The following is a 12,130-nucleotide window of genomic DNA, read 5'->3' on the forward strand; positions in this document are numbered from 1 at the left end:
TTGTCCCAAAAAATTCACTTAGCGCGAATTTTGACGCCCGCATCAATTTTGACGCCCGCATTAAAGTCAAAGTCCAGCCCAAGAAGTCTGATGCATCTGCTAGTTGTGCAGTCCTGTTGTAAAATATGGTAAAGATATAAGTTAATAATATAGGTATTCTTGGGAAGGATAAATGGGAGCAATTTTGTATTGAATTAACAATATACATATAATTGTTGCTCAATAATTGGCAGGTTATTCATTAACATTTAAACAGGCAACATAGTCAGTATTCTAGTCTATACCCCGATGTCACATTATGAGAATGCAATGGGCTTAGAATGACCAGGGAATAAAAAGAGAGCAAAAAACAGATGCTTCAGTCACTAGACAATCGGATGACGTTGTGCTCCATTAAGAACTGCCTACAATAAAACTACATATATAAAAGTCAGTCACTAAGACCAACTGCAATAAAAATCTTTAACTCTAGTATAATGGCAAAGTGTTTTAGAGCCAAAAGACACGGAATGTTTGCTGAGTAAAGAATTCATTAAGACTAACATGCTTTATGAGTTATCCTAATCATTTAAAAAAAATCAATAGCCATGATAAATCAATAGCTACTTTTTTATCTGGAGAACTGTGAAATTGAGTTTCACATTTACCCTCAAGCAGGTTTGGCAAAAGATATCATTTTTTTTTCTTTTTTTTTCTTTAACAGTTCATCCAGCATTAACATAATTGTATTTTTAAAACATTTGATCTTTACAAATGGACATATTTACATTCGAAAAGCATGCTATTTGTTGAAGTGGAAATACAATACAAATGGAGCATTTGTTTTGCATTCATTATTGCAGTAATACTAGTTTGTCTTCTTAAATAACATTTTGGATAATATTCAGCCAGTGCTGACCCTTTTCTAATTCGGTCATCTTTGATTTATTCCTCTGGAAGAATGGAAATAAACATCACAGTAATCAGACATGAATCTCTGCAACCCACACTCCAAGCCTTCAAGATATTAAAACTGAAATGTTAATTTTCAAATTAGAAAAAACCCTTCACAATAATTTAGCGGAGAACTATGAGGTTGCTAACCAACCTTCCTAGTTTTAGAAACAGCTGTGATGGCTAATGAATGAACAAAAGTGCATAATCAAAGAAAAAGAACAGACTTTGGCACAGTCTTGCATGATATGTTTTTCTATTTAAGAGTGTTGGTCTCAGAGCAGAACTTCAAAGGACATACTCGTGTTTTAGTCACTGGAAAAACCCTTCAGTGAAGCTAAGACCCAGAATGCTCAATAAGACACAGCAGATGGAGATTAATATGGACTGTGTTCTCAGACTGAGGCTGTGCATGGGATCTATTACCCAGATTGCCCAGGACGGCTTACAGTTTTACAATTAAAGGATCGTTCCGAAATTAAGATCTCCATACTATAAGACTGCTAAAAAAATTATTTAAACAGTAATTAAACACAATATGATGGTTTGGCCTCCAATAACAATTATTATATCTGAGTTGGGATCAAATAAAATGTTCTGTTTCCTTCTTACAGAGAAAAAGGTAATCATTTTTAAAAATGTGAATGATTTGATTAAAATTAAATCTATGGGAGATTGCCTTCCCGTAATTCAGAGCTTTCTGGATAATGGGTTTCTGGATAATGGATTTCTGGATAACGAATCATATACCTTCATCTCATGGAAAGAAGAAACTTTATGTACTGTTTCTGAAATAATTTTAAGTTAGGGCTCTTACTGACGAGCGGTTGTAGCTGTGCTCCCCTGCGTTACGTTTTTCTGCGTTCAGCCACAGGGGAGCGCAGGAATAGACGCCTTTTCATTTTTTCCAATGGGACTGTACTCACACAGGCGCGTGTAGGTGCCAAACACTGGTTGAGACGCAACATGCTGCATTTTTCCTGCGTTCGGCGCCTATAAGCGCCGGTGTGAGTATAGCCTCATTGGAAAAAATGTAATGCGTCTATTCCTGCGGCTGAACGCAGAAAAATGTAACGAAGGGGAGCGCAGCTACAACCGCTCGTCAGTAAGAGCCCTTAATCTGCATTATACCTCTCTCAGCAATCTCTCTTTATTCAGTTAGATCTAGTAATCGTTTGGGGGAGGGTTCCCATTTCTAACAGCTGTAGGGCTAACTCAAATAGCCGACTTCAGAACAAATAAAATAAAACAAATTAACTGTCTGGCACAAATTATGCTTGTAGAAAGCCCGGGCAGACACCCTAGTATAAAAAGTATAAAAAACTTTAAAATTCGACCTTTGACAAATTACCCCCTGAAAGTTCAGTTCCAATTGTCATTACACCAGGCAGGTTTACTTTAACAAGTGGTTTGACAATATTAGCTATTATATAAGAGCACTAAGTAGTGCAAAAGCACATCTCTCTGTCTGCCCCTCATGAAAACGTTGTTGCTGAACAAAGAAAGTGCTATGGTGAAACCATGTCTCTGTGTCCAAAAGAGACTCCAGAATTCTGCTACCTTTAGCAAAGAGCAAAAAACATGGCAGATAGCATCCTTTGTTTGCGCCTACTTAGAGAATTCTGTGAAAGTCTTTTTTGTATAAGTGCATGTACAAAAAACTGATGTTTCAGTCCTTATTGGTACCTTTATCAAGGACTGAAACCTAAAATACTTACTAGAACAAAGCACACTGCATTGCAAAACATGTGATAAACAATATTTTATATATTATAATATAGTAGTTCCAATCTACTACATAAAACTGACATACTACAGACTACATAAAGCTAACCATGGGAAAAACACGGAGTCTCTGTGTGAATTGCAGCAATTCAATTTTAAAAGACTGCCCTTGAGCTTTTTAGATAGACATCTTAAAGGCAGGTTGTAAAGGAAATTTTAACCATTTAAACTAAAAAGGTATATCTGCAGAAATGAAGGGTATCTGTGGTATGAATATATTGTCTCCTCTGGTATGGCCTATCAAAATATTGCTTCAAAAATACTAGACCTGTTGGTATCATTGAATGCTATATAATTCTGTTCACACTGAAGCTTTGGTTTGCTATTCTAACATATTAAAGCTATGTTTTGTAATTGCCTAAAATGCACTGCTTACTAGTTAATCACTATTATGAAATGCTACAATATAATCTATTAGGGAGGAACTCCATGGTGCGGCTCGAGCTGACACGTCGCCATGCAATGTGTCGGATGTTCTGTAGATACAGGAAGTGAAGGAGAAATCGCAGGTAAGAACTACATTTATCCGACTGTCAGATGAAACTGCAGCATGCAGCATTTTCATCCGATAGTCGGATAAATGTAGTTCTTACCTGCGATTTCTCCTTCACTTTCTGTATCTACAGAACATCCGAAATGTCGCTGTGTTTCGTCGCATGGTGACGTGTCGGCTCGAGTTCTCCCTTAGATTTGCCTTGTCAGGCAAATGAACCACATGGCCATACGTTAGAAAAATAGGATGGCACACACATTTGCAAACGTGCTTAAATTAAAGTGCTTTTATTGTGATCTCAAACACAACGTTTCGGAGGCACAACCTCCTTTATCAAGTGTTCTCAAACGTGTAAATCAATCCACAGGTATATAAGGGTGAGGTGCTCCGCCCTTCTAATTAAGTGACATCATAAAGTGCATTTACATAATTACTATATTACAGTATATGTAATACAATATATTATTGCTTTAAAACATCTCAACATATAAATATATTAATAATACCTGAATAGTATATATTATTGCTTTAAAACATCTCAATATATAAATATATTAATAATACCTGAATAGTATATATTATTGCTTTTTAAACATCGCAAAATATAAATATATTAATAATACCTGAATAGTGACAAACAGTGCATCGTGTGTCTCAATGTGATATATCATAAAAAACAGTCCAAATCAATGTCCATGTATTTCGTAAATTTTCTTTATAGCTGTGAAATAATAAACGTGATAAAATAAATACGATGTCTCGACTTAAAATCATTAAACGTCACCATTGATTCAATTTACTCAGAAATAGGCCACACTCCTATCTAAAACATACCGAAAGCATTAGAAGAAACAAGAATAACTCAAATCCTCGTTCAATCCCACAGGGGCCATAGAGTTTAATTTATCAATCCACATGACCTCTTTCTGCAATAGCATCCGATCAAAGTCCCCACCTCTAGTAGGTTCACTAACAACCTGCAGCACCATCCATCTTAGCTGGTGCATGTGGCAAAATGGTGTAGCTTGATCGCATAACCCTTTGAGGGATGGTTGCCACAATCACCTTTAATGACACTGTTGCATGCGTTTCGTCGCATGGTGACGTGTCGGCTCGAGTTCTCCCTTAGATTTGCCTTGTCAGGCAAATGAACCACATGGCCATGCTCAGCACCTTCAAAAGCCCCTAGGTGCTCTATATGAAGATACATTTTGTACTTTGATATAATGTACCTCTTCACTCCTGTACGATGGCTCAATGTTGCATATTACAGATGAACATGTCTGTGACTTTGCGGTAAAGGATCACAGATTGAAACACCCTTGGGAACCCCCCTAGTTTCATGTTCCTTCACAATGCACTGCTGAATAGTTCTTCAATACTATGGATTAATGCAATCTCATTGGACATATACTGTAGATAAGTATGTATTGCAGGACAGGGTCATTGTTTGTATCATTAAATAAAAAAACTCCTGACCTCCCTCTGGAGAATTGTTTTGCTGCATTTGGTCATACTCTATGGAATGATGAAATCTGATTCATCACATATATTGGTGAGCTCCAGTAAGCAGGGGTCAACATTCTTGTCAACAAAAAGAAGTTCTTGACCTTCTCCCAGATGAAAGACTGGGTCTTAAAATTGTTGTATTCTGTGTTCAAATGAATGATGCTTTTTTTTTTAAAACAAAATGTTGCTATCAAACTTCTCATTGCATACAGTCATATGGTGTTTTAAACGAAAAGAGCTACAAACAAAATCACAAATGTACAGAGTTCACCTTAAAGGAATTGTTCAGTCTACAAATAACTGTATCAATTGTTCAATTCAGCATCCACTACGCTCCAGTGTTTGCTTGATGGCTGGTCTGCAAGGTTGAATACAATATATCACATTCAAAAAACAACTGAAGTGTGAGTCAGGTGTCCTGATAGCCAGAACACCTGTCCTACAACTCCCAGCAACCCAGTTCAGACCGCCATCAACAGTGCTAGTGATAGCTTAACACCAGTTCCCCATAGCTTAAAACATAACTTTTAATAACTTAATAGTTAAAAACCACACACCGTTAGTGTGCCAAGCTTCCCACGACCAAACAAACCCACTGCGTTAACTACGTCAGTGCTGGACAGTGTCCTTAAAAAACATTAAATAAAATTGCCCAGGTGGACGAGTGGATGGTCACGTGCCAACTTGCAGCGTGACCAATTACACCAAAGTGTTCCTAAAAGGAAAGTCTACCCCATTCAGGACAGTAACCCCCTCCCTTCCATTTTTCCAGGAGTACCTGCCTATCTACGTAGGGAGCGGTCAGAGCTACTCTCACCACCGTCCACCTATGCTGCTGGGCTGGGAGTTCTAGGACAGGTGTTCTGGCTATCAGGACACCTGACTCACACTTCAGTTGTTTTTTGAATGCTACAAATAACTGTGCAAGATAAATATATGTTTGTAATTGAGTTAGTTAGCCAAAAATGTAATGTATAAAGGCTGGAGTGACTGGATGTCTAACTTAATAGCCAGAAGACTAATTCCTACTTTGCAGCTCTCTTGGTTTCCTCTGATTGGTTACCAGGCAGTAACAAATCAGTGACTTGAGGGAGGGCCAATTGGGTCATAACTGTTGCTTTTGAATCTGAGCTGAATGCTAAAGATCAATTACAAACTCACTGAACAGTTATGTCCCATGTGGCGCCTCTTAAAGTTGCTGACTAACAGAAAGTTGTGTTTTGTTCTGTTATGTTAGACAACTACTTACTCTAGCCTTTGTAAATTACATTTTTGGCTAACTAACTATATTAGAAATTTTTTACCCAGTTTTTTATTTTTACACTGAACTGTTCTTTTAACATAGTAACATAGTAAGTTAGACTGAAAAAAGACTTCCATCCATCATGTATATAATATATTGTAAATATGCACTTTTAGATTTAAATTATATATTAACAGTGTTGATTTGTCCTTTAATCTCTCAAAGTTTATTCCTATACACATAGTATATGACTACTGAGTGTGCATGCAGCTAACAGGGGACGACATTGGAGACTAAAGCATCATTTTTAACTCATGTGGCTCTCCTCTCCAAAACCTTTAATTCAATCACGTCAAGCTTTATTTGGTCATATGCATTCCAAACACCACTCCTCAGAACTTTGCTTTGGTGTGCAAATCTCATGCCAATTTGTTACTTAGTACAGTTAGGCTAAAATCTCAGCCTAAAATTAGAAACCCATTAAAACAATATAAAATGTTGTGCACGGCTAGTGTTACATGCTGATTATCTTCAAATTACAGTAAGACATTAAATGGAGTAAAGTATGGCAATTGTATTCTGTGTGGTGGATGCGAGCTCTGAGTGCTTGGTAAGGATCTATAATGACTGTGTATAGGAAATGAGTATTTAATTATTTACAACCTCACTTTTGTTCTTTCCTATTTGGTTTTTGTTTCTTGGGAAAGCCAGAAATTTTTTTTAATGAGTTGAATTTTAAAAAGGAGTTTTTCTCTATTGTCTGGTATCTTTCAGCAGTGTCTCTTGCTCTTTTGTATAGATTTCCTTTAATGCATTCATCCAGTAAAAAGATGTTGACCCTGTTTAATGCCTCAACTGAATATATCATTTAATAGAATAAAAAATCAGAGGTCTGGAGCTTTCTAGAATGTTTCATATTTCCACACTTACAAGTTATTTCCTAATATGAAAATAGGGGAAAAAATCCCTTTTGCCTGTACGGGTATGGGATCTTTTATCCGGAAACCCGTTATCCAAATAGCTCTAAATTACAGTCCATCACCCATAGACTCCATCTAATCCAAAAAAATTGAATTCTCCTTTAAGGTATACTTCTCTTCGTCTGAGCCTCATATTTGGTATCACCGATTCAATTTACCCTTCTTACTATGGTAATTTACTTGATTTTAGTTTTGTTGAGAATACTTTCATACCTAGTGTTTTATTGGTAATCTTGTCTTTTAGATTTGTGAAAGAAGTGTAAGTAAGTGTAAGTTAATAAGTGTTCAAACAGGTCATGAATATAATACGTTGGCCTGAGTAACACCTTTATCTATGTACTGAAGTAGTGAAATATAATTTGATAGAATTTACTAAAACTTTTTTTTTAAAAAAAACCTATATTCTCTAAGCCTCCTGTGAAATTTGATATCTCTAGACCTAAGAAAACACATTTATGAAGACAAGGACAATGATGAATAACAGTTTTGTTGATATGGCATTTTAAACAATTCCACCAAATGGCTTGGAATTATAATTTGATCTTTGATTAATCTGCCCAAATCTGACCAATTTCATTTTTTTCAAGTCCATTTACTCAATTGACAAAGAGAACTTGAGGTGAAGCGTTAGTAATTAACCAGAAAGCTCTGAATAACGGGAAGGCCATCTCCCACAGAGTCCATTATACTTAAATAATTACATTTTCAAAACATGTTTTCCTTTTTCTCTGTGATTATAAAAAAATTGTACTTGTTACCAACTAAGATACAGTATGATTAATCCTTATATTGTTAGAGGCAAAACAATCCTATTGGGTTTATTTAATGTTTAAGTAGACTTAAAGTATGGTGATCCTAATAAGAGAAATATCCCTTATCTGGAAACCCCCAAGTCCTGAGCATTCTGGATAATAGGTCCCTTACCCATTCTAAATAAGGTGCTATTTCCAGGGTTCTACTATAGCTACACACAACATGCTATTACAGCATTAGAAAAATGTCATATTATGAGGAACAAACATGGTGATTTGAGTGTTTTTTTATGGTTTGTACATTGCGCGTGCCAATCCATCTATCTCATCTGTCTGTAATGGGTAACAGGTACAGCTTTATGGGTTCCTGTCTTTGTTGGGGTCCTGAAAAGCAATATTTAAAATGGAAAGGGGATCCTGAATGCTACACTTGTACTGGGCCTAGAAAATGTGATGTTCTGATGGTGGTTCTGTGTCAGTATCACTAGTCATATGTATGACATGGGGTGCTAAGGGGAAATACTTCAAGCTTTTATTAATTCATACCAGCCTTATGTAATCATTGGTTTATCCTGGCAACCCGACAAAACTCTCTAATAAGCTTACATCACATTCTGTGAAATCAATTTGCCTGCTCTTTTGTAAATGATTCTTCTGAAGGCCCTTTGCTACTAGACATTTTTCAATTGAATTATCCCAGAGCAAACTTTTAAGGGTCCTAATTTCTAACATGAAGGGTTTATAGTTATTAATCAGGGTTTAGAGTTATTTGTTATAATTTCCATAGCAATGTGCAACTGATCAGCAATTGGAACACATCATCTAGTACAGTTTAAGTAATTATAATATTATCTGATTGTTTGCTATGGCTTACGGCACTAGGATAAATTTGCATCTATGTTTATGAAGGCTTTTGTTCCTTGCAAACTGAGATCACACATTTTGACAAACAGTTCTCAAAAATTATTCTGCAAAAGAAAATATAAAACAAATAATGAGTGAATCATATCTTATGACAATTTATGACACCACTCCCAGTACCAAAATTGTGATATTTAGTGATATATTTACTATATTTTGTTTTTGCATGTAGCATGTGTTTATACACCGTGTATAGAGAGCGCTTTATTCTAGCACAGCCACAGGGTACTAATCAAAACCATGATATTTTATTGCCATACATTGGATAACAAAACACATTGGAAACAAAGGGGCTTTAAATTTTTCACACTGGATCCTAATTTTTGGATGTTTTATATACATTTTTATTCAAACCTCTCCCATCTGATTACTAAAAATGAATACCTGACTCATAACATTTTAGAAAAGAAATTGAATAAATAAACCTTGCAATCATTGATAATAATTTGGAACTGTTTTTTTTTTTTTGCAGAGATATTGCATCTATGAAGATGAAAAGATCAGTAGAAAGGACGACTGACAAATATGACATTTTTTGCCTGGTTGCGCAAGAGTACTGCTGCTTATTGATGGAATCCACTGAAGGCAAAGAGTGCCAAAAAAAAGACTTCCTTGTTGAAGATGCACAAAAAGAACAAGTGAAGGAGAAGCTTTGCGCAAAGAAATGTGATCAAAAAGGTTGAAGATTTTAAAGGAAACATAAAGCATAAGAAAACCCCCCCCTTAATCTTGTAGGCAATAATGAATATAATATGGTGTTGGTTTCACCCTGGGCTAAAAATCATCATTATTTTTTAAAAATATCCTCAGTTATTGGAGCTTTCTACATATTTGTCTCTGTCCATATTTAAATGAGATGAGGGGTTAGCCAATCACAGCCATGTAGTAACACGTGCAAAGACAGGCTATAGTTCCCTATCAGGTACACCTAGCTACATTGCAGTGTGCTGAATAGCCTGGGAAAGGAGGCAGCAGGAAGATGAACAGATGGGTGGAACAGTATTTTTAGAGACATTTTAAACACAACCACAACAAAGAGTAAATGGAGGGGATTGTATACTGGTAAATTATCTGCCGTGCAAGAACCAAACATGGGGCAGCTTCAATTTCCCTTGAGTTTGCCCTGTTTGTTTTTATTTAGATAACATTTATAGCTGGACAGTGAACTTTCATTTTACATTATATCACAATTAGTCTTAGGGTGTGGGTCGTAAGGATAAGAACAACAGCATAATCCATTGATATTTACATTGAAAGAAAATATTGGGCACTTGGCTATAAATAAAAAAAGTCTCATTGGAATTTTGTAATCATGATGCAGTGAAAATAAAGAAAAATATATTGTCAATGTTTCGGTCATTGTTTTGGACCTTCCTGAAGACATAACAGAAACAGTGCCTGCCCTAAATTTAAATCCAAGAGATGTCTCTGTTTGTTATGTCTTGAGAAAGGTCCAAAACTGGACTGAAACAATGACAATTTGTTCTTTATTTTCAACACAGCATGAAGCCCTGGAGGGCGTCTGTTGTTGAGAAATTTGATTTATGATGTATAATGCTGATGGTATATTGAAGTGCACCACATATGGGACTGTAGATTTCTCATTGAGCCCAGGTTGCAATTGGTCCTTTTGCTTACCAAGCCAAGCTGGTTGACCTAAATTCCCGGCCTGCACAGCTAGTTTCTGGCCTAATATCAGTCATCTTGTATCTAAGGGGCATAATGATAATAGGTTCATAATGGATTTCTGTCTTGGACTTGAACATCAGCTAGCAGCATCTCACAAAAATGTTGTTTGTTATAAGGTAAAATTAAGCTATGTAATAAAGCTGCTTGCAAAAACACAATTGCAAGACAATTCACATCTTCCACACTCAAATGAATAGCCTAACTATGCAAAATGTGTTATTTCCAAAAGTGGAAAATATGCAAATTCAAGAGGACAAAATATTTGTGTTGTTACTTGTCATTTCAGGCTTAAACTGAACAGCAAAACTTTGAGAAATTGTTTTTCTGTGCATTAACTTAAAACGATAATGAAAAAATTTGCAATCCTAACTTGCTATGTCTACAGTATAAAAACAACTTACATGGACGTTATGCATATTATGCATTTGCAAGCATAATGGTCATGTGTCATATGGATATTTTTTTTCCTTTGGCTATTGCAAGAAATTCTCAGCTATAGCTGAATATCGTGCAAATCCTCTTTTTCTGTAAAATTGTTTTTCTGAAGCTAATTTTAGTAGGCTATTACACTTGTTTAGCATATTATTCCTACACAAATGTTTGGGTACTTGATTTTGTATAAACGGTAGTGATGGGTGAATAAATTTGTCAGGCATGCATTAGCGGCAAATTTCCACATTTCAACACCCTCGAATGTTTTCGCGAAACTGCGCACACATAAAAATTGTTGAGCGTCAAAATTTTTCAGACACCCGTTGACTTTAATGCATTCGGATAAAATAGTCACGAGTATAAAAATTGTTGAACGTCACAATTATTTTGACGTCCATTGACTTCAATGCGTTCTGCACATTTTGGCCCATCAGTGATAATCAGTTATATATACAACCCTAGTGGTAAGAAGGCAGAGGAAAAGGTATTATTGGTGTGTAGATTTGCATTTTTTAATCACTCATCTACTCCACTTTTCTTTCTGCCCCAGTAAATAAACCAAATTTTTGTTTTCATGTATCAGTTGCAATGCATGGCACTTGCAGTCATAAATAAGCCTTTGTGTGTGGGTGTTTCGGTGTTTTGAAAGACAGTTATCCAAAACACATCATATCGGCAAAGGGAGTACAGACCAATGATGTACTGTATCAAAAACCCAACACAAACGATACATGGAGAGGGGGATAGTAAAGAATAACTTGATTATTTTAAAAATGGTACATCATTTCTAATTTTCATTTGATGAAATGAGTATTCAAATTTTTTTTCATGGTAGTTCCCATCAAACTTGATTTATGTATGATCAAATCCGATACTGTATAGGGAATGAAGTTTATGGTTCCATTTATAGGATACCATGCTGTCAGTTAATTCAGAAGAAGCATGCCTCTGGATGCATTGTCTAGAATAGGTTTTCAAATATGCCCTCAACCCTCATTAATAATGACTATTTACACAGCAAGAGGAAGATCAGTAACTGGAAGGGTAATTCTGACAGGCCGACCACTGCTGCAGTGTTGTTATCTAGAGAATTAGGCACCACAGATCCTAATGGCTATTTCGATAACCTGTTGTCAACAAAAAAAAAGCTCAATTTAGCTGGAAATGTCCCATTTAAAGTAGAAGGAAAGTCGTTTACCACTTGGGGTGCCAAATGTTAGGCACCCCCAAGTGAATGTATAGACTTACCTGAGACCCCGGGCCGGTGCTCCTATCAGCAGAAAACTGCACCAGCCCAGGGTTATTCCAGTGAGCACCACAGAGCACTTCTCTTCTGGCTTTTTCTTTCTTCAAATTTTCAGGGCAGATGCATGCGCAGTAGAATGAAAAAGCT

The 12,130-nt window shown here is 36.1% G+C and overlaps 1 protein-coding gene across 2 annotated transcripts in view; it reads left to right on the forward strand.

Annotated features, from left to right (window-relative positions):
• The window catches only part of LOC108708258 (uncharacterized protein C1orf94), a 67,596-nt gene that overhangs the window by 14,170 nt on the left and 41,296 nt on the right, over positions 1-12,130 (forward strand). For both annotated transcript variants that reach the window (XM_018246764.2, XM_018246763.2), the window contains exon 2: positions 9,089-9,294. In XM_018246764.2, coding sequence (XP_018102253.2) covers positions 9,089-9,294 — 206 coding nt within the window. The remainder of the gene's footprint in view (positions 1-9,088; positions 9,295-12,130) is intronic.

The sequence above is a fragment of the Xenopus laevis genome, chromosome 2L, assembly GCF_017654675.1.
Source record: "Xenopus laevis strain J_2021 chromosome 2L, Xenopus_laevis_v10.1, whole genome shotgun sequence".
NCBI classification, from domain to species: Eukaryota; Metazoa; Chordata; class Amphibia; order Anura; family Pipidae; genus Xenopus; species Xenopus laevis.